This window comes from Thermobia domestica, chromosome 5 (genome assembly GCF_964235325.1).
Source record: "Thermobia domestica chromosome 5, izTheDome1.hap1.1, whole genome shotgun sequence".
NCBI lineage: Eukaryota > Metazoa > Arthropoda > Insecta > Zygentoma > Lepismatidae > Thermobia > Thermobia domestica.
Window position 1 is genome coordinate 47,115,096 of NC_137458.1, and position 23,961 is coordinate 47,139,056.

Genomic DNA, 23,961 nt, shown 5'->3' on the forward strand with positions numbered 1-23,961 from the left:
TAAAAAGAAGGTTGAAATATTGATAAAAATATATGGAGTGCTTACCTTAGTCCACTAATTTAAAAATCTACTGGGAGAGTTGCGTCAAGGATCTGCATTGTGCTCTCCATAGCTCTGCAGGGGCACGTCGGCTCAGTAGTAGGATGCTCATCTTTGGTGCGAGGGGCTCCAGATTTGATTTCAGGCCATATTAGTTCGTGATGGACATCATGATAGTGTGGGTTTTCTCGGGGTTGTTCCTAATCTTCCTACAATTCTTTCATAATAATTCACTTCCATTACCGGTGATTATCCATATCCTTTAGTCTGAAGGGCGTCACCGTGGTACATCGACTTAAAAGATTTCAATTCAGTTTTTGTCCATAACACTGCCTCCAAAAGATTTTTAAATTAATAAGTAATCAATATGCTTTTACCAATATTTTAATCTTCCTTTTAGACTTATCACACCTGATGATAGGATTCGACTGGTCTAAAACGTCATGATTGGAATGGTTGAAGTTGGTTACTATTATAAGTTGGACAGTGAAAAGTTTTTCTTTCTTTTAATTCAGGAGTTTTTGCTTTTATTTATAATAGCAGTTGAAACAAAATTTCTACCGTAGATTGCACCATAAACCAGTGTATAGTTCTCACCTTTGTTGCCATTCTAGACATATGATGACTAAGGACAACATTACGTTGAGGAGTTTTATAGGAATTCTCTGCTGTCTCCTCCTTCATTCATTCTAATGTTTCTTCTAACATCTGTAGGTTTATTTAGATATATAAAAAATAAAGTTACTTTTTTTTTCATCATTTATTCATTTCATTTTATAATGTTAAATTTGAAACTTAGAATGGCACATTTCGTCTTTTTAAAGACACCAGGTCCTTATTTCTAAGAATTCAGTATTTTTCATTTGAGAACAAATGTGAAGACGGAATACCTAACAGTTATAACGTTGGTTGTAATGTTTGAATAATTGCTTTGTTCTTGGGTGGAACGTACAAATTAACAAAGTTATTGATGTGGTTTTCTTCTTCGAAATTTAATTAATACATTTGTAAGTGTCCAATTTTATCGTCTATCAATATATTTTTCAAGACAATCAATTGTCTACCAATTTGGCCTTCGTATTGTTATTTTTAACACGAATCTAGCATACTTATGAATCAGTCCGTATCCAGATGGCATTACCGATCAGCATATACAATAAAAAATGAAGTTGTTTGTGTGATGATGAGTTCCGTCATGTGTTTTCGCGAGGATCATCGTTTGTGATCTTGTATACCAATGAACTGGATTTTGATTGTATTGTGTAACTTTCCGATTGTACTGCGTAACTGCGAACTAAAAACGGGATATTTCGGGACATTTTGCGCACCGTTTGCAATTTTCTTGGGAAAGTATATAACTTTCTGAAAAAAGGGTCAATTTCGTTAAAAAGGAATGTCTGGTCACAACATTTTTTCGTATATTTTCTCAGGATTTTCCCTTTTCTCCTGCATTCTTATTTTACCAATTCTTCCATAATAGTTCTCTTCCATTAATCACTTATCTTTAGCAAAGGCGTAACCGTGGGACGTTAAATTAAAAGTTTAAGTTTTTTGTTGTTATGTTCCGCTGTATTCTGTGGTAAGCACGTATGATCCTAAGATCAGTTCTCGGTCAGCACAGAAGTTTCGGTATTTATCCGGCATCATAAATCAAGGAACTAAGGAACATTACCAGGTGAGTCATTCGAAGTATTACAATGTACTCGATACACAATTAGGAATGTACTTGAAGTAAGGAATAGTAAACTCCGGTCGTAGAAAACCAGAAATAATTGCAATGAGAACTGATCTCACATCACCCAAACTGGAGCTTTTCTGGCTGACCACTGCCCACCATAGACAATAATACCTGGCAATTTTATTATTACTAAAATACATTTTCACTTTGTTGTTTGCATTTCCTTTGATATTACGGACTCACTAACAAGTAAAGTGCTTATCCTTGTCTCGTCTGAAATTATGTGTACTTAAAAATGGCTTCAAAGCAGTGACGAATGTTATAATATGTAGTAACTAGCTATAATTTTAGTGTAATGTAGATATTGAAAAAAATTACTACATCCAGTACCATTGACTACAAGTATATAGTAAATTGACCAAGCATTTAGTCAGTTATGTGAATTGCAAATCGAAGTTCAACTTCTATTTGTTCTATAAGAAAGACGTTGCAAATAAATATGTTTTGACTGTGTAATATATTTATATTACTTATTCATTGTTCTCTTCCAGAAACCAGACAATATTATATTCGTTATGGATGCTACCATTGGTCAGGCTTGTGAATCGCAAGCAAGAGCATTTAAAGAAAAAGTCGACGTAGGCTCTGTAATAATCACAAAATTAGATGGGCATGCGAAAGGTGGTGGTGCTTTAAGTGCGTAAGTATTTTACGTAATAAAATTAAAACATTCATAATATCACTTTTGAAAGTTTGGATTATACCTTTAATAAAGTCTAGGTTTATTCTTTTTCATATTCCCTGCTTCCATATTCAAAAAAGTAGCAGTATAGGGAGGGCCATTGTTAGTAATATTGGGTTGTTGTAATTGAATTGTACGGTACGTGTGTAAATTTCAAAGGAGAGAGAGGAGAAGAAACTACAATAGTCATAACAGTCTTCAGCTTTAGCTACACATTTTTGTTATCGCACAGCCAACGATTGGATTCCATGCCGAAATAAGATGGAAGTCTACGATGCGAATAAGTCCCTAACGTTGTATCACCGGTCACCAGGAAAGGTCTTCCCTGTCCAAAATGATCGAGATACTCTAAAATATGAGGAAGGGGAGCACCGTCATAAGAATATGGTGGGTGATGAAGGGATATCACTTCCATTCAGTATTATTAGTAATGATATGAAATGCGGGCGTGAAATAAAAGCAAGGATAGGAATGGCGAAAGAAGCCTTTAGGAAGTAAGAAAATTCTATTATGTGGGACCTTGAATAAAGAGTTGAGAGAAAAGACTCATAAAATGGTTCGTGTGGAGTATTATACTGTATGGGCTAGAAACATGGACACTACGCAAAAAATATGAGAAACAATTGTAAGTATTCGAAATGTTAGTGTATAGTAGAGGCGAATGGAGAGAATTAGCTGGGTTGAGAGGAAAACGAATGAGAGGGTGTTAGAAATTCTGGGGAAAAAAGAATATTCTAGGTATTATTCAAAAGAGGGAAAGAAACTATTTGAGTCATTGACTAAGAAGAAACGGTATCATGAGGGATGTGTTAGAAGGTATGGTGGCAGAAAAGAGAGGAAGGGGGCGAAGGAGGCTACATTTGATGTACGGTATCAAAACAAAAACAAACAAACAAAAAAGAAAAAAAAATCGTACATGAAGACGAAAAAGTTACCTGAAGACCGTGGAAGCTTAAGTTGCGGCAAGTGACCTGCAAATAATGCCAGAATACTTATGATGAAGATGATGATTCGTGGAGTGTCTGTATCGTCCTTTGAGCGATAGTGGGCTTAGATTTTCGTCTAACATGAGCACACTATGTCTTTTGTTTGTTCCTGGATGCTTGCGAACAAATTTGTGGTGCCATGGAGTACAGTACCGTATCGATCCGCAGTTACGATTTTTCAGCGACGGGCAAAAACATATAATGTGTCACTCCCACCAAAACCACTATATCAGCAGCACCTTCTGCAGGTGGAGGAGTGATTGTGGAAACCATTCTGGACATATATTATGATCCCCAACTACTGCCTGATCGAGTACAGTTGTCGTAGCGTATTCATTTTTCATGAAAAGGACAGTCCGGTGCTGGAAACCTTCCCAGTTATTCCGTAGACTCAGAAGACTGCACACAAGATGGCGAATGTCAAGTAATATTTCACCCCTGAGTCATACGTTTTGGTATTACCGAGTACGCAGAGCCGCATAAATGACAGTGGTGCAAAGTATGAATGACTCATCTGCAGCTGCGTGGACACTTTCGTGAGGGTATGCTTCCAGGTGTTTCTGAGGAGCTCGGTACATGCTGTAAGTCGGTGGCAGCAGGGCTCATTGTTTAATATTCTGTCATCAGCACGACGTTTCACAAACTAGTGCAGTAGATGCGCTTATTTACCATTCCAGGCCGAAATGCACTGTTGATGTTCTTCGCTGTTAGATGTTCAGAATATCCCACCCAGTTCGAACTGGTGAAAGAAAATCACTCGCAATTATCGTCCTGCTTGGTTAACTTATACACACATCCCTGTTCAACACGCTGCCTCCTGACTGGTGGAGCACCCCAGTTTATTTTCCATGCATGGGCGGAGTTTGTAACATCGTACACGTGACCTCAGTCCATCCATTTTTTGCGTTACAGAGGATGGTTTTCCATTAAATGTAAAATTGAGCACTTCAATTCCATCAATCCAATATTTATTTTTGATTCTATAAATTGTGTGCTTCATAATATACGAGGGAAAATCGAAAAGTCTTTGCGCTTACTGATATATTGCCAGATTACAGACTATAAACGAAAAGCAAGATAGTTCCTTCACTTTTCTATTTCCCACATAAACACCATGTCTGTTTAGGCACTTGTCCTACAGTATCACAAGTTTCTCGATGCCCGCTGCGTAGGAGGCCGGCTGATCACGAAACCAGCGACGAACAATGTTCTACATTTCGGTGTCGTTCGTGCACCTATGTTCTGCAATGAACCAAAAAGATGGTAATCACTGGTTCAAGGTTTGGACTGTAAGGGGGATGCTCCATAATATCCCGCTCCCAAGAGTGAAGTTTGGTAATTGTTTCGTTCGCCATGTGCAGTGTCAACGAAGATCGAGTTTGCCCTGATCACTCATTGTCCTGGACATTTTCTTGTCCATTTTCAAACTCATTGCATCACCACTACACACTTTGCGCTGTTAAACACTTATCCTCGTAGACCTGTTCCATTTCTTTATGAATATTAGTGAATGCATGTTTCTAGATCCATAGAAAACGTTTCGCTGCTCATGTGGCTTGGAGGTCTTGAGCATTCCAGCTATCTTTGGCAAATGATACCAGTGCCGTGCGCTGGAAGAAATCGGAAGTTACATTGGGGTCATTCTACAAAAGTCTACGACATTGCCCCTATCTCTCGATTTTATATTAAAATGTATTGCTTGCTTCGATTTTCCCACGTAATTATATTGTTAAATAATAGTTAGTAATTTTCACTTCTCTTTTTTACAGAGTTGCTGCCACTGAAAGTCCTATAATTTTCATTGGTACTGGTGAGCATATAGATGACTTTGAACCTTTCAAAACGAAACCCTTTGTTAGTAAATTACTCGGAATGGGTGATATAGAAGGCTTGATAGACAAAGTTAACGAACTTAAGTTGGACGATAATGAAGAACTAATTGAGAAAATAAAGCATGGACAATTTACATTAAGAGACATGTATGAACAGTTTCAGAATATCATGAAAATGGGACCGTTCTCACAAATTATGGTAAGCAGTTTCAGTAATTACTATTTATTTTTAGTTAAATTGAAATTTAGTGTGGATGGTGCGCATGTGTTTTAGTGTGTTTCATATGATGAAAGTTCCGAGCGGAAAAAGTACGCAGGGTATTTTTGTGCTTTTCTTTAGTGAGATTAGTTGAATACGTCGATGGTGCATTAAACAAGATGTCCAAATCAAGATCGAAGGATTTCCTGGATATGTCCTATACAATTACGACAAAATTTACAAGTCACCGAGTTGATTAATTAGAACACTTTTTGGCTCAGTGGCAGAATACTTATTCCTGATGCCAAGAATTTTGTTGTTCTGAAGGTTTGATTCCAGTTTACCTAAGTTCTGGTAAACACTGTTGTGTCTGTGTGTCTTTAAGGGTTTATGTTGTTTCCCCACTTTTCATTCTGCCATACGTGAATATCGCAATAACTTCAACACAATGTGTGTATTATATCTGCTATCTCCTGTATTTTCTTACACTAGTATTATAGAACTACTACTAGTATTATAGAATTTTTATAAATATTGTGTAATGTCAAAATAGTCCAGCTTGCCTTGATGTGCTAGATTCCAGGTTCATTTCCCGTTGGAAGAGAATTGAAATTTGAATGTATTACAGTGGTTCAAATTCCATCTTAAGAGCCTGACATTCTGAAACTAATACAGAATTTACCAATTTTCTTTTGCTTGTTTTTCATAAGTGGAGGGAGATAATGAAATGCAACTTACCATAATCATAGATAATGTTATTCTGCAACAGAAAATGTGAACCTTACGAATTCTACACAGTAGAATTTTCAGTGTTGCCATCCAAAGAAATTTCATTGTTACCAGAATAACATTTCCCTCAAAATCTAAGTTAAGGCAGTGACTAGAGGAACGAACTCAACTGCATTTGATTACATATCATGTTGTTTTGTTATCCTGTGAACTACTTTTTAAATAATAGTTGTATTTAATTCGTAATAAACAAAATAGTTTTAACATACGGTTATTAAAATTAAATAATTGTTAATTTATTAAAATTAACATAATTTATTAAAATTAAATACTAATGAAAGTAAATGATTGTGAAATTAAGTCTTTTGAGCTCTCCCACCGAGAATCGAATCCGAGATCATGTGCATCAAGGGCGCACGTACTTGCCACTAGACCAGCGGGAAGGTCACGAACGGTAAACGAATGAGAAACTATTGGTAAGGAAAGGAGGAAGGATAGAAAGATGCAATTGATAGACGATGTTAAAACATGAAATTGCTACTTCAAGATGATGAAGTTAGCTGAGAACTGTGGTGTATGGAAACTTACCAGTTTGCAGCAATGATCTGCTGGTAATGACAGAATACCGATAATAATGATGATGAAGCTCCAGTATAAATAAATAAAAATTACGCTCACGAAGGCCGATGTTCTAATTACTTATTACTACCTATTACTCAGACACCATCTTACCTTCTATGCCAAAGCTGCTATAGAACCAAAGAATGGGTAATATTAAGTACATGACACTTTCACAGTGTATACTTTTATTTGGGGAGCCGCGGTGGCTCAGTAGTAGAATGGTTACCTCTTATGCATGAGGTCTATGGTTCGATCCCATCCTGTGCCAAGTGAGTTTTGTAGTAGGCAAACACCGTATTCGTACTTTTCTTCGTATTGTTCCGTTTCCTTCCACTTTCACCATTCTACAATTATCATACTCTTTCCATTAGCCTCGGCTTATAATCGTAGGGCGTTAAACTTAAAAAAAAAAAAAAAAGTTTGTGCCTGTATTTCATCTGCTTTTTATTTTACTACATATTTTAGTGATACATTTTCTTTTCAGGGAATGATTCCCGGTTTTAGCCAAGATTTCCTATCAAAAGGTAGCGAACAGGAATCTATGGCAAGACTGAAGAAGTTAATGACAATCATGGACAGTATGAACGACGGAGGTGAGGAAAATATTTATGTATAGTGTGAAAAGTAGATGGTACAATCAGAATTTTTCTTTGAATTGAAATATATGTATAAATGAGAACTAAATACTCATATAATGTTAGTGTCAAAGGTATATATGCATGAAAAAAAAGAAAAAAAAAACAGCATTAGTAGTACATGGCGTTAGTTACAAATATATGTAAAAAAGAATCTCTTCAACATAAAAAAAAACTTTTTATAACCAAAGCTATTTTGTCCCTGGATTTATCTGTCAAATTCTTACACTTCTCTTCGTGTTTCATTCTCCCCTTGTAAGTCGAGAACCGAAATCTTATATTGTCCCAATTGCACACAGATATAAGGGACATTGTTTGATGATCAGATCTATTAGTAAACAGATCTCTGACTTGTCTTATCCTTGAGCAATTGTGACCCAAAAATTTATGAACTTACTTAACGGTATAATTTGCATTAAAACACGTGAACTGTCTATCATTTGTTTTTACATTACATGTCACAAGTGTGTATGCTCACAGTAGGAAAAGTTCTATTGTATATTGCCATCTAGCGATAAATACGGAAAATACGTGAAAATTTACCAGTGAACAGTTAGTATGTTTTAAGTAAAGAAGCTAGATAGGTTGTAATCAATGATGTATACAGAGGGAGAGCTGAAGGACTTTAGCTCTTCCCGGAATTTTAACAAAAATTGAACATTTTGAAGTGAAAGGGGTAAAGAATTAATAAAAAACAGAAAAATAGGTAGTTGGAAAAATGCAAATTTTGCCCAAAAGCAGTTGAATGAAAATTTTCCATCACACTGTATCCAACATGTATAGAAAGCAAAGAAGAAGGGAAAAATACAAGTAAATGTATACAGTGCAACCCACTTACAACGAACTCGGAAATAGCGAATTATTGGATACTACAAACATCAATGAAATCCCCGTCACACTACCTATTTAAAACATGGAAGAAATTACCTATATTACGAACAATATTTTCCGTAAAAACTGCTTATAGCGAAATTTTCACAACGGGATCATGGTTTCTTTTCTTTTGCTCGCGCAAAACTGGTTTTCATAGCTGTCCTCGCTGTGCAAGTCAGGCATGACTTACTCCTTCCTCTCCCACTCGGATGACAGCAGAAATCGCCCCTGTAATTCGTATTTTACATTGTACGAAGCAGATTTCGGTGAGGAAAAAGCGGAAAATGTAAAACAACCCGTTAGTTCCAATGAAGCGATCCAAAGTTTGGAAAACTTGCAACGCCATATTTTCGAACACAGCAACACGGTACCGTTCAATGCATTTCGGGCATTTGAGGAAGTGGAAACAGCAATGGTACGAACAGTAGCAGCAGACATGGTTCAGAAGAAAATTACAGACTTCTTCAAGCGTGCTGTACTTCAACAGGTAGGAAGAACTGCGTATAGCCACGAACATAAATAAGTAGAGGATGGTACTATAAGAAATAAAGACTCTTAAATCTACTTATGTATAGGGGCAGGAGTTTTTCGCAATTTGAAATTAAAAATTTCGTATTTGAAATTAAAAATTTCGTATTTTGTTGCATTTTGAGATATAAAATTTCTCATTTTGTCGCTAAGTAAATTATTTTACAAACTCTGATATAAATTATACAAATTCTAATGTAAGCCCAATATAAGTAATAAGCAATAAATCAATAATGCTACTTAGGACAATGAAGTTATTCTTTATGCAGTTACTAATAACAAATTACTTCTTTCTCCTTTTACAATTCCAAAATACACTAAACAATACAATACAATTCCAAAATAAACTTAAAATACACTAGCACAGTATCATCACAATTGTCATCACAAAACACCACATTTTGTATTAGTTATACACCGAAAACATATATACATGTAAAAACACATACATACAATACATTAGTGCAGTATCTTATAGTATATCTCGTCTGCAAATTATTATTCTAATGAAAAGTGGAGCATGTTGCATGTTTCAACATTGCCTTCTTTCATTTGTAGCTTTCTATCATTGATTTCCAAGTTGTATTTCACAAAAAAAAAAAAAAAAAAAAAAAAAAAAAATCTTTCACAGTCAGTATTTGTTATTGGAAGCTATATTGCCGACAGTCACAAGTTATTTAAGTTTAAATTTTTCTCCCCTTTGAAAAAAATGTATTTTTTATTTCTGTATTTTAACAACTAAAATTGGCGTTTTTAAAAATTCGCAATTTGTCGCGTTTTGCGGCACATTTCGCTCAAAATGTCAGTTATCGCATTTTGTCGTGACACTCAATCTGACGTAGCTCGTTGGAAAACCAACTCTCGGCTTTGTAGGAAAACTTTTGCGATTTCGCAACTTGCGAAAAATTCCTGCCCCTACTTATGTATGTTCGTGACTGTACGATACGCTAGATAACAACCCAATTAATAAAATTATCTTCAGATGTAACGCTATACTGCTGTTTATTCTTTTTTAAACGTATCTGCTTGTTATCTAATCCTTTGTTTTTTTTCCATAATTCGGAAAAATACATGAGTTTGTTTAACGAAGTTCGGATACAAGGAACTCATTGTGTTGATCCCTTGAAATTCGTTATAAGTGGACTGCACTGTATATTCGAATTGATTTTTTAGTTCGCTCTTTGTCCCCTTTTCAAGGGATTAACTTCTGAAGGTAGAAAAAAGGAACACAAATAAGAAGGTAGGAGTTTCGTTGGAAGTCGTACTTGTTATTCTGTAAACAAATGGAAAAATCTTTATTCAACAAAAAGAACGAGATCAGTAAACTAGGAAGAGAAAGGATTTGTTGTGGATTGTTTAAATGTAGGTAAAATCATGTAACTTTCAAATATGATGATATTTATGCACTGTATTAAAAAATAAATAAATAAATAAATAAAAGAGTACGATTTGCACGAAAGTACTTTTTGTGAGATATATCGATATTTTCTTAAAAGTTATACTATGAGAATGGATTTGATAAATTGTCCAAATATGCGAAATATTTTCTCACTGAAACGACATCAGTTCTCAGCTGTAGGAGTTCAACTATGTACTCTTCTGCTTTCCCACAAATCCAGCCCTTCTGGTAATATATATATATATATATATCCTGTGAACGCTAGTAGTTTTAATACGTAAGAACCCAGGCGGATGGGTTTCTTCTTAAAAATTGCATGGGCCTACAAGTCTTCTAAAAATTTACTTTTTTTTTTAATGTATTTTTAGTGATACATTTACTTGTCCAGTTGAATGTTTTAAATTTAAAAACGTTTTATTCGCTTTTGGATTACAAGTAATATTGTTTGTTTATTTGTTTCATTTAAACAGAATTGGACAACCGAGATGGGTACAAATTGTTCAGTAAACAGCCTGGTAGAGTAATAAGAGTTGCGCATGGAGCTGGTGTCACGGAGAAAGAAGTCCGAGATCTTTTGTCACAATACACGAAATTCGCAGCTGTCGTTAAGAAAATGGGTGGAATTAAAGGCCTCTTCAAAGGTTTGTTCAATATTTTCTTTATTCTTTGATATATGTGTGGCTTTTGTGTACTTACAAATTTAATTTGTATTTATAATGGTGCACGTGATGTATTTTACAACACAATTTTGTTATATATTAAGAAGAAATCAAGGTATATGATCATGTTTGAAAACAGAGTGTATGAAAAGTAATTCCCTATTTTAAAAGTGTTGAGTACGTTTTTATAAATATAAAGCATTATTAGGGAAATTAACATAATCATAAGGGGATAAAAGTTCGAAAATCGAACATAAACTGCTGCATTTTCCACATTCTTCCGTAATTAGCTGCTGCCTGCAAAATTTGGAAAGGGATGTTTTAATTACTTCTGTAATTCGTTTATCAAATATGTTTAGTTTTCGAATTTCTTTTGTAAACTTACTCTTTGGCCTGTTCCCATAAGTACACATCAATTTGATATCTGGGCTGTGGACAGGGTAGTATAGAAAGCAAGGTCACGGGCAAGTACTCGCTGTCTATCATCCATTTTGAGGCAAATGCAGGTGAAGTTACTCCGATGTGTGGAGCAAATGAGGAAACATTCTTTTTTGTATAAAATTTAAGATAATTCTTTATACAGTTGTGAAAACACATACTAGATGTAGGTTAGTATGTCCATAACCAAAATATTGTATTAGATAAAGAATCCACATGTTCTCGTGACTGTTTTGCCGCCCTACACTGTCACTTGAGCATATACCTGAAATTGTTCACCATAGTTTTATATGTACTATTAGCTGTCGATCATTTTTTGTCTTGGGTCAAGTGTAACATTAATGCCATTTTCTGTTCTCCATTACCATTGTCGCTGACAGATGGCGTTGGAGCGGCTCAGGCCCTGAAATGGGCTGTTACGCCCAGTGGTTTGGCTTGGTTTTTAGTTAACAGAGAATCCACTGTGTATATATATAATACCAATAGTAAAGTATTTAATGTAATTTATAGTTTTATAAGCTTCAACGCACACATGGTATTCTGCGTCTAACCCCTCTCCCTCCTCCTTTGTTAAATTTTCCTGAAGTTGGACTGTTATTGTATACTGTATCAGATTGCCAGAAATATTTACTCCTTTTTTTTTTCTTTCTTCAGGAGGTGACATGGCCAAGAACGTTAATCCAGCGCAAATGGCGAAACTAAATCAACAAATGGCCAAAATGATGGATCCTCGTTTGCTACATCAAATGGGTAGGTTCTGTTTTTAACAACTGAAATTATAAGTTAGTAGTCAGTTTACCTCAGATAGCTTTTATTTTCATAAAATTTTAATGTATAAGAGTTGTGCCCCATGATTAAATTATACAGACAATAAAATGAGACGAAACAGGAGATACTGTGCGGATTGATTTTTTTAAGCAATCAGACCTACTAGAAACAAATGAAAAACTATAAATAGAGCAGAGAAAAAGCATGATGTCACATTCAGGGCTTCAAATGGGTTACGTTTTGTTATTTTTATATTTACTTTTAAGTAGAGTATGAATAATTGGCCGGTGTTATGCAACAACCATTCAACCTACAACGAGTTAGTCTGAGGAAATCGCAGTTATAGGTTTCTCGACCCCATAAGATATTACCGTATGTGGGTTGACTTTTCTCTTAGATGGCAGACCGCTTGCAAACGCGTTACCAGGATTTTTTAGTATGTTCCTTACATATGTTTGAACCCTCCAACAGGGTTAACTCATTTTTTTAAATTTTGTGGGTTGACTGATTGTTGCATAACACAGCTCAATTTTGACTTCACATAAACTATATAAAATAATTGCTTTGTGTTTTACCTTATCAATTTTCAATTTGATAGTAAATTTAAAAAATGTAATTTTATTAGGTGAAGTTTTACACTGTTTATGTACACTATATACAGAGGTTGTTTCCGATCTATGGTGACGATTTCAACCTGCACTTATACCTTAAGAGAAACCATATCGTCACCATCTAGAGTGCTTTATTTGATGGCCCCGCATCTGGGCAATTGCCTGATAGCGAATATTCCACTGTAGGAGACTGGCACGCAGTGTAGTCATGTCAAGGCACAACCACTCCTCCTGACAGACTTTGCATAGTCCTTCAATGGTAGAAGGTCTCCTGTAAAACTAGGCTCGTTTCAGGAGACCGAAAGCGCAAAAATCCATCGGTGATGCATCAGGGAACTTCACTGGAATGTCTGTGAATGGACTGGTACGAATTCCAGTTTCTGCTGCCATTTGTTGGAGGAAGAGGTGGGTGAGCGAGATGTGAGACTTGATGCCTTGTCTTGATGCACCCACACACGATTCTTGTCCCTCCCGTAGAGATGGGGAAGTCATGGCGATAAACGAGTGTCAGGAAGTTAGCGTGATAATATTCCGAGTTCACCTTTGTATTTTTGGCTACACAATGTATGGTCAGCCTGCCCTGGTTCGAGTATCCAGCAATGATCATGAAATCTGTGCGAAAACTTTCCTTGCATTCAGTGAACCATTTTTGAAAGTCTCTCGAACCTGTCGATCAGTAAACAATTGCACGTGGATTCTGACAGTTATCCAGACCAACATATGCTTCGTCCTATGTTACAGCAAACTTCCACTTTTCAGCGACCAGGTACCGCTCATACAGCTTTCGACAGTTGGTGCGATGTTCCTGCATGTGTTTTGGCAAGAGCTTATGAACACGCCCCCTCCGTCACTTTACTAACCTCAAATTGCGGTGAGTGATAGTTGCACTGTCTTCAGTGATGTCTGTAAGCGGTTTGCGATACTCCTCTATGTGGGTGGCTTCTCCCTGGTGACCAGAGTCCCCCGACTTCCCGAATTCTAGCTCGTGTGTGGCTAGTGGCAGGCCGGGGATTGGCCTGTTTCTGCTCCACAGGAATCATCCCACGCCTTAACTTACCTGCCCCTTTCAACATCCGTGATATGCCATTTTTGGACACAGTGAATTCACGCTCCTTACACAGTTTGATAATGGCACTGTAACTAGTTCACGTCGGAAAGGGTAGTTATGTAACCCTCCCAATAAGCATTTATTTTCAGCGGTATTTGACGCGATATGTATTTACCACACCTTTTACGCACAGTTAATGGCTCAAGGTGCACACACGACAGGCAGCTTCCTTCTCTTCCCCTTGGTGATGCCTCACAAAGTGTTTTATTTCGTCACCATAGATTGGAAACAACTTCTGTATATAGGAATAAGCCTGTAATTTAAGCAGATACACAGAACTTGTTTGAAGTGAACTGGATTCGTAGTGTTGCTTTCGCATTACAGAGGACTTGTTTAATGCTTAAGGAAAAAGAAGAAGAAATATTAAAATGGAAAAAGAAAGAAAAGAAAAAAGCACAAAGGCAAGATGCAGTACAACTTATCGAACTCAATCATTCTCGGTTCCATAGAAAATAACCAATTTACTCAAGAGCCAATATACGAATGAATACCATATCGTCCTTTTTTTTTTTTTTTTTTTTCATTCTGAATTTTCGCTTCTCTTCGTTATAATCATAGTAATTATAATAATCATCATTATTATTAACTATTGTCAGTTCAGTTCTTACGAAGGTCTCTCCATTTCTTCTCCCTAATCATCTATCACTTTCAGTATATGCGAATCGAATTAAGGTAAAAGTTACTTACATAACAGTTGTGGACAATAGCTCTCGCAAAATATTAAATATACTCGCATACACTATCAAGCTTATAGAATTCATCTGGTCCTCAGAACACAGAAAAAGAAAAAGGAACTCCCGGTGTCTCAGTCAATTACAAATGGTAGATCAGACTTCTCTTCGTCTACGGGTTCGATTTCCGTGGGAGCATATATAGTTCGGATTCTAAGTTAAGCTATAGGTCCACGTCTCATATAGTCTCACTGCCGAAAGGGACGCTAAACTCAAAATCAAATCAAATCTTCTTTTTCTGTGCCTCGATGACCAGATGTCAGTCCTGAAAGCTTGAAAGTGTCGATTTAACATTTTCAAAATGATTTTGTCCATAATGGTTCTGTAAGCATTCAAATTACTTACTTTTTAAGAAGTCGTGAAGTGTTACTGCGCTACCATTGTAAACCAGTGACACAAGTACGATCTCCGACCAAGTCGCAGTGGTCATCTGAAAATTTACTTTCTACGGTAAATCGTAGAGTACAAAATAATGGTGCGATAACTCTTTAAGAAATTATAGTTTCGTCCGAGGAAAATCGCTGAGAGAATGTCTAGTGAAAGAAATTGCTGTTAAAATTTAATATGACAGCAAGAATGGAAAATTCAGGAAAGAAAGTTGTTATTATGGAAGATGAGAGCCTTGCTTTTGTGTTTGTGTCCTCCTCTTAATAATACATAGTGAAACGTATTTCAGTTAGTTTTACAAAAGATATTGAACTTTAGAAAGGTGTCCAATTTACGTAGTAATGATATGTGAGACGTGACTATACTTATAGTTCCACATATACGCGATCAAATTAAACTGATAGCCAAGTTAAAAAGATGACAAAATTAACAGGTCTTATTATACGATATGCGTATGTAAAATCAGGGTCGGCCCTAGGCAATTTGCCGCCCCGTGCATTTTTCGCGCCTCCTTTGTCCAGAAAGAATGAATCTTAAAAACCACGATTTTAAGTATGCTACCCCCAACATGAACAACAAATGGGAGAGAAAGAGCATTCGCACTCAGAAAGGCCTAAACACTATAAATGTAATCTCGTTGTGGGTGTTTTTTTTTTCTTAAATAATAAAGGATCACGTTAGTGAAAGATAAAGCAAACACCCTTCAGAGGAAAGATGATAATCTTTTTTATAGAATTCAATATCGAGCTTCAGTCCCAATATATCAGTTTGTAATTCCAATGCAACTTGCTCTCTTAGCTTTATTTCTTGATTTGCCTTCTACATCTATTAAAAAAAAAAAATAAGAAGAAGAACTTGTTTCCACCATAAAGAACTTGTTTGTGACAAAGACAAGACTAGTTTTTATATCAAAACTGTGATAACCAACTAAATGGAACATGTGTTCGTTAATGTTCGAGAATTTAGTTCTTGTATTTGACAACAATCAAGCAATTCATGCTGGGATTTATTTAACCATTTGCTTTAGCACTGTCAATGTAACCTTAGACTAATGTGACCTAAACATGATTTATGAATGTAGTATTCAAATACAAGGTCAGCTGGTATATTTAACGATCATCATCATGAAATGTGTTTCCAACAAGAAATATTTATTTTAAATAATATAATTGTGACAGATTTTGTCGTTCCGTGCAAATGCACGTGTTGCACATATGGTAGAGCCGGCCCTGTATAAAATATTGCTGCTCAAATTGGATAACTGGTGTAGAACAGTACAGATTGAAGCATATATAAATATAGAAACGCTCATGATTCCATTGGTCAATCGAATCAAATATTAGCCAAATTAGCGAAACAAATTCTTGTAGCTTATATTTGAATCACTAGCGTATTCTAAATATCAATAGAACTTTTAATTTAAAATGTGTTTATTTTGCAGGTGGCATGTCTGGTCTTCAAAACATGATGCGTCAGCTTCAACAAGGAGCGTCCGGTGGAATAAGCAATCTAATGGGCTTCGGCAAATGATCCGAAAGAAGCTAGGGGTTGATGGCAAGGAGAGTACAGAGAGATTCGAGTGTTGAAATCGTGTCAACTCATTCTTTTTTCCTGTTTTTTGATAAAGAAGTTTTGTAAGTATTTTCAGGGCACATCGTGTACAGTATTGTAATATTCGTTTCTGCATGCGAGGTAAATTTCAATTATTGCAGTGTATGATGAATTGATGGATGATGGCGTTTCTTCTTTTCTCCTTCCCCTCCCTCCGCACCCACCCAGCAGAAGAAAGACAAGAATACGTGGAAGTAAATTTATTCAACAGCCTTAATAAAAGTTATATTGTACCTTGATTTATAAAAGTGCAATTTGTTTAGAAACACCAGGGTGGTGTGGCTTATTTGAAAAATAATACTTCTGAGACTGTAATTTAAAATAAATAAATAAAAAGAGAAAGTTGTACAAATGTCATACTTTGTAAAAAGTTAAGTTTTATAATAAAATGTGAAAACAATAGTTTGCAGTCATTTTAGTTCCTGTCATTCTTTTGTAGCTGCTAAAACGCAGTACTTCATGGTGTACTTTCGTTTTCGATTTTCTATTTAAACAAAATGATTTTTTAAAATCTTATCAGATGAACTGGAAAATAAATGGAGGAAATAACTGATTGTATATCACATTAATTCGGGTATAGGTTATAATTCAATCATACACAGAATTAAGAAATGCATGTCAGATTCAGAAATCGAATCAGAGTCTCTGCCTTACTGTTCTGGATAGAATGGTGCATTTTCTATCCAGTCTGCTCCTCAAATAATGTATATTCTGTCACTGAGTACCGAATTCAAGAGTGATAGAATGTATGTCTATGTAGGGACTGGACTGGGTACTGTAGTGATTTGTGCATCGGCACGGTAAGCTAGAGACCCAGGCTTGATACTCGTTGTAGTCATGTATTTATTCATTCTTTACATATCAGGAAACTGGAAGATACTTGTAGTTAGAAAAATTATTTTTATTTCCGGTAATACTATTTACAGAAGCCCAGACAGGTTGATTTTCAGTATGGATCTAGAGACTGGTAAGTAAATGTGATTTAATAAGAAAAGTAAGTAACACCTTAACATAAATATACCTTTGGATTTTATTAAAAGACCAATTATTTCAATACCTTGAAAATCATTGACATTTTTGTCGAGATTAACAGTACTTCTAAAGCATCAAACTAGTTACGAAATTCTACGTATTCTGTCTGCGTATTTCTTCATCCAAAACATAATGAACTATTCTCCATTTAGAAACTGCAGAAAAACTATCGGAACTTACAGTGCACTGCAAGATATGGTATATTAATAGGAGTACAGATGAAATTTTCATCAAAGATGTCAGTGATTTTCAAGGCATCAAAATAATTAGTCTTGTAAAAAAAATCCAAATATGCTAAGATATGTTACTTTATTTCCTTGTCACTTTATATAACGGCGTATTATACAAGAAATGAAAACCTTAATTTTTTACTAAATGTAATTTGATTTAGGATAGATAATAATGCACCCCATTTGGCAAATCATTCAGAAGTGTTGTGTAGTTTAGTCTGTGCGGACTGGATATGTAAAGCTCGATTTAAACTATCCCGTAAATTTAAAACCTAAATTCCAGCCCGAGCGTAAAATTTCTTCGTATTTTGGAGAAGCTGCTTGTAATTCAAATAGGTCTGATGTTTTATCGATATCTATGTGTTATTTCCCCTTGTGTAGTTTTTAATAATATTATATTACTTCGAATACTTAAGGGTTTGAGCTTCTCATTCTTTGTCTAAACGCTGTTTTTAAAATATGATTTTACGAGCAATCCAATAATTATCCTTGTATGTATTTTAAAATTTAGGCTCTGAATCCGAAGTTATCAATGATGAGTGAGGTAGTTTCATCACTTCAGTTCCAAAAGTTGTGTTTACGCTTTCAGAGAACATAGCTGATGCTAAAGAAATCATAGGCTGATATGTATGTTGTACAGGGTCTTTCATAAAAATGGGAAATTTACATTTTTACAAACACTACTGTCAACACTGATTGGTTGTTAATTGCTTCAGAAAAAGGATACCTGTTTTTAAAGAAATATAGAAGTTTAGAGAGGTGCAGGACGTACTGTGGCTGTTAGAATCTATTACCAAAACAGAGTGCTTCTGCTGGCAGAAAGGTGTTCAAATGTCACAGTCGTGGACAACACAATCCTCATGTCATCTGTTCATGTCATTAACTGTTGAGATATCTCAACAGTGAGGTGTATAAGTGTCGTCCACGGATTATTATCCAAGAACTAAAGGACAGTATCGGCAGAGAATTTTAAATATTTCAACAAAAATGTTAAGAAATACAATGGAAGATCTGTGTAGTAGACTTGAAGAAGTTTAAAAGTTTGACTTCTATCTTCTATAGTGTTCATAGACCACTGCGCAACATAACAATTGGTATTTCTTTGCACTTCCTTGAAATCCACTGGAAACAAATGATTCTGGTAGTGCTGGCGACGTGCTTAACTCACTGCAAGCCTGATCAAATCAAAACTCATATTCAGTCAATAACAAGTGTTCTTATCTTTTTATTGGTCATTTTTGGTAAACCGTAGTTGTTAGTGAAATAAGCAGTGATGTAGCAACTTGATGTGGTATAGTAGGTGTTTCCATATAGAAGTATTGATGATGATGATGATGAAAATCATAGACGAAAACAAACGCCAAAAGTTGTTGCTCATGTGAATAGCTATTGCTTCCGGGCTAAAAGTACAACCCAAATCCTACGTAAGCAGCTGAGAATATATAAAAATCAGGGTTCCCACTGACCTGGAAAACATGGAAAAATCGTGAAAAGTCTGGGGATTTCATGATGAAAAAAAAAAAAAAAGAAAAAGAAAGAAAGAAAGAAAGAAACTGGAAAAGTCAGTGAATTTTAAATGAAATTTTTACTTTTCCAGAACCATTGGCGGACCTATGGGGGGACATTGCCCCCAACTTTTTGACAGAAAAAAAATGCCACCTACTAAGAGTTGTAGTACCGTAAATAAAACTAAATAACAGTAAAAAAATGGTCCACCCAGCAAACAATTCCTAACTCCGCTCATGATCAGGATCTATTTCTCTCTCTTTTTTTTCCCTTACCCGGTTATTTGGTAGGGCATATTTTATATAATAATTTTTTAACCGATTTTATTTTATTTTTTATTTATTTATTGCAATAAATTAATTTGTATTGCAAAACATTTCTACATACACTCACGCCCTCGTAAATGTATATCATAGTAGATAAACCCCTGGTCGGGAAAAACTTGCTTTTATACATTATACAGTATGGCGCTAAATTCGTTGTATAAAAGCAGAGTGATTCCTGAGAGTAAAACAAACAAAAAAAGGTCCTATAAGCATAGGGCGAAAACTCCATCGTTTACGTGTTATAGGCTGCCAAAAACAGGAAAAAATGAATTCTAAAGGTCCATAGCTCCAAAACTATGGGACCTACTGTAGTCGGCTCAAGACTTCACTTAGGAATTAGTATGTGCTCTATCCAAAAATACATGTTTTAGAATCCTAAGGTACTCACGCAACAATTTTTATGAAGGTAGTTGGAGAGTACTTTATATCATAAGCCCGTAGTCAAACTCTATAAAAATTGTTGTGGAAACACCTAAGGATTCTGAAACACGCATTTTTGGATAGGGTACATACTAGTTAGTTCCTAAGTGAAGTCTTGACCCGACTACAGTAGGTCCCATAGTTTTGGAGCTATGAACCTTTAAAATTCATTTTTTCATGATTTCGGCAGCCTATAACACGTAAACGATGGGGTTTTCGCCCTATGTTTATTGGAACTTTTTTGTTTGTTTTACTCTTAGGAATCACTCCTCTGCTTTTGTTCAACGAATTTAGCGCCATACTGTATATATATAGACATGGTAATTTGTAAATCGTGACCTGGAAAAGTCAGGGAATTGTGCTTGCCAAATAAGTGAGAACCCTGAAAAATTTTTCTTGTCGAATAGATTGGTAAAGTGTTACTCAGTTGCACAGGGTTTGTCTCAGTCTAAAGAAACAGACGTACAAACTAGATTTTACGAGAAGTAAAAAATGTGAAGAGTTCCTTTGTCTATTATTTCACATTGATTATAATAATAATAATAGTGAATTGCTTAGCAGCCAAACGTTCTTAAGTTCTGAAGAAAGAGTGTGTTAAGAATGCTTACGTATTACATACCAATTATTAGAGCAACCCACATTATGCTTTATTTTTTGTGCAATTATGCTTTATTTTTTCCAAATTATGCTTTATTGTTAATTTTAATCATTGTTTTATATTAATCGTGTATAACGTATAATATTTACTATACATTAAATATTCTAAATATCTTGATCTATTTATTAATATTTTATGCAACCAGTTATTTTCATATTTAATTAACTTTATACTAAATGCACTATAAAGAGAGATGCTTTACTCGAGTCGGTTTTTGTTTCACTTATGTGCACCTTAGAGGTGCATATAAACAGAAAGGGAAAGTAAAAGATGCCACCAAAAAATACAGAAAATGCCCAAGTTCAAAAGGTACACATAACAATATAGTGTGGAGTTCTTGTGTACTATTCATTGTTGGCGGAAAGTTTTCTTCTTCTTTCTTTTCTCCACATCAAAGGATTTCACCGAAAAGTTTACAGAAATAAAAATTAGCTTCTCATTGTTGCATTGTTATGTTCTCAATGATTTTGCGTTGTAAATATTGGTTTTAAAAATATTAATACAGTATGTTAAACTTGCAGTTAAACAGAATTTTCCAAGAATTGTGCTATATATTTTAAATTATGCTTTATGCTTTATTTCCTAAAATTATGCTTTATTATGCTTTTAAAATTAGTTTCTTCTGAACCCTTAAATAACTACAACCATGTTCAAGGTACCAACTATATGTCTAAATTGCTATTATGCTTTTGGGTTGCTCTACTAATTATTTTTCTACAGTATTTATTAACGTTTAATAGGAAAAAAAATATTCAAACATGAGACATATACCAATCGATAAACCTTACGGAATTGAACAAAATGATATGTAAGAGTGTAAATCGTCATATATTGTTTTCGGAAATATTGATAAAAACGTATTTACTTGTAAACCTAAAAGTTTTTATTTACATGAGGTATGATCAAAAAGTACAGTGAATCATTTCATTACCATCGATTAAGATAAAATTAATACTGAAGTATACGCTAATCAAACTTCTAATTACAACGCTGACAAGATCATAGTATACATTGTGGTTAATGATATATAGTCGAAGATTATGATTAAGTTTTTAACTGTAAATTTTGTTTATCTAAAAATAATGTCGAGATAGATCACACCGAACTGAATAAAATTATGTGTTTGAAGATGAAATCTGATGCGTAGGTTTCGAGAAAAGCGAACTTTTATGATACTAAAAAAGTATGTCGTTTATCGTTGTTTAATACAGTTGATAGTTTATTTTATGTACTGTTATACAAAAATTATGCAGTGTTAAATAGCAGATTTGTATCTATTGTTGTTTCATTTTTTCTAGCAATAATTCACGTAATCCTAACAGTGACACACACACTGTTTTAAAAAAAGCTTAGTATTAGAACGAGCAGGACATAACATCACTAAGGGAAAACTACTCATAAGCAGATTGAGAGCCACAAGATTGAGTCTTGAGCAACAGCTGAAACAGTAATGAATAAGGATTCTGTCTATTAATGCAGTGGTTTCCAACCAGTATATCATACATCGTCAACACTACTGTGGAGATAACTTCTCAGTTGGTATGGGCAATATGTGTGTCGTGGGCAGTGTTTCTTTCAGAAACAATGTTCCGGGGGGTGGGCACACTTAGTATTCCGGAGGGTACTGCTGGTACTATTCTATTTATTATATTATAGACGTATTATTTTTGTCTCCTTCAGGGGGGCAGTCTCAAAGCTCGGGGGGGGGATTCCCCAAAAAACATGTCTGCAAGAGACACTGGTCATGGGTGAAGGTATGGATCACCATCTTCTTACATTTCCTCATCCACTCAAACACTTCCTCTTATTAAAAGAAAGTAAAGGCCAAATATCATCTCAAAGTTACAGTTCTCAGCATTTTCAACAAGAGTGGCGGGCGAATATTTAATATCATACCGAAGATAAGTAAATGATTTCTATTGGGGGATGTGGGCCAGTAGCTTTTTTCTTGGGCTAACAGATCAAAATAGATCATTGATTCTAAACAATATTTCTGGTCAACTTTCACCGAGTGGACCATAACAATTCCTTATAATATTTCGAGTATTTAAAATCATACCGAAGGTAAGTAAATGATTTCTATTGTGGGATGTGGGCTAGTAGCTTTTTTCTTGGGCTAACAGATCAAAATAGATGGTCAACTTTCACCGAGTGGACCATAACAATTCCTTATAATATTTCGAGTATTTAAAATCATACCGAAGGTAAATAAATCTATTGTGGGATGTGGGCTAGTAGCTTTTTTCTTGGGCTAACAGATCAAAATAGATCATTGATTCTAAACAATATTTCTGGTCAACTTTCACCGAGTGGACCATAACAATTCCTTATAATATTTCGAGTATTTAAAATCATACCGAAGGTAAGTAAATGATTTCTATTGGGGGATGTGGGCCAGTAGCTTTGTTCTTGGGCTAGTAAAAGTTTGTTGCTTACTTGCATCCCTGATCTAAAAGCTTATCATGAATCGTAAATCTTTAAATATTTCATTTATTTTATTATATGAACAGAAATTCTGGTAATACCCATTAAAAGAGAGAGATGAAATTTTTCAGTTTAATATCCCACAAATATGCACTTTTTCGCTAAGAGGACACATAATTAAGACAAGTGAATGACGGTGGAATAATAAGTGGTAGAATGACAATGTCGATGAGCGTTCTACCAGTGTCATCATGCACTGAAATCCATTGAATCTGTGAGTAGAACAACAATACAAGTGATTTAAAAAGATACATGTTCCTCTAACCTGACATAATTACTTTAAATATATAACAAACATAAAATAAAAAATACAGCATCACATTATTATTTTTTGTGTGTGGATTTTTCCCATTTATCTTAAAAGTGGTCTCATATAAGTTGGGCTATATCACATAATTGTAGGACGATAAACTGTCTCTGTAAGTTAAATGTTTGTCTCCCGTAGCGTCAATGCTGAAAACAACAAATTAGAATTTCAGTTTATAGGTAAAGAGCAACACACATTGAAACAAGTGACTTGTATCCACAATAATTTAAACATTTCAACAATACATCTTGCTTCTTCCAGCAGCAACAACTAATCAAATCATTTTTTCTAGATATACCAATTTAAAACAAGGTTCACATTTTATTGAAATAAAACATCAAATTTTATCTGCAGCTAATTTAAATTCTTTTTTTTTCTAATATACACAAATATTTACAATTTTTCTTTCTTTTTTCTTCATTTC

At 34.9% G+C, this 23,961-nt stretch overlaps 1 protein-coding gene across 1 annotated transcript in view; it reads left to right on the top strand.

Moving 5' to 3' along the window:
* The window catches only part of Srp54k (signal recognition particle 54k), a 40,227-nt gene extending 23,251 nt beyond the window's left edge, over positions 1 to 16,976 (top strand). Inside the window, exons 5-10 of the mRNA XM_081758667.1 lie at positions 2,269 to 2,417; positions 5,215 to 5,476; positions 7,311 to 7,419; positions 10,732 to 10,902; positions 12,013 to 12,108; positions 16,405 to 16,976. Of these exons, the coding sequence (XP_081614793.1) occupies positions 2,269 to 2,417; positions 5,215 to 5,476; positions 7,311 to 7,419; positions 10,732 to 10,902; positions 12,013 to 12,108; positions 16,405 to 16,493 (876 nt within the window). The 3' untranslated portion in view covers positions 16,494 to 16,976. The remainder of the gene's footprint in view (positions 1 to 2,268; positions 2,418 to 5,214; positions 5,477 to 7,310; positions 7,420 to 10,731; positions 10,903 to 12,012; positions 12,109 to 16,404) is intronic.
* Positions 16,977 to 23,961: the final 6,985 nt, after the last annotated feature.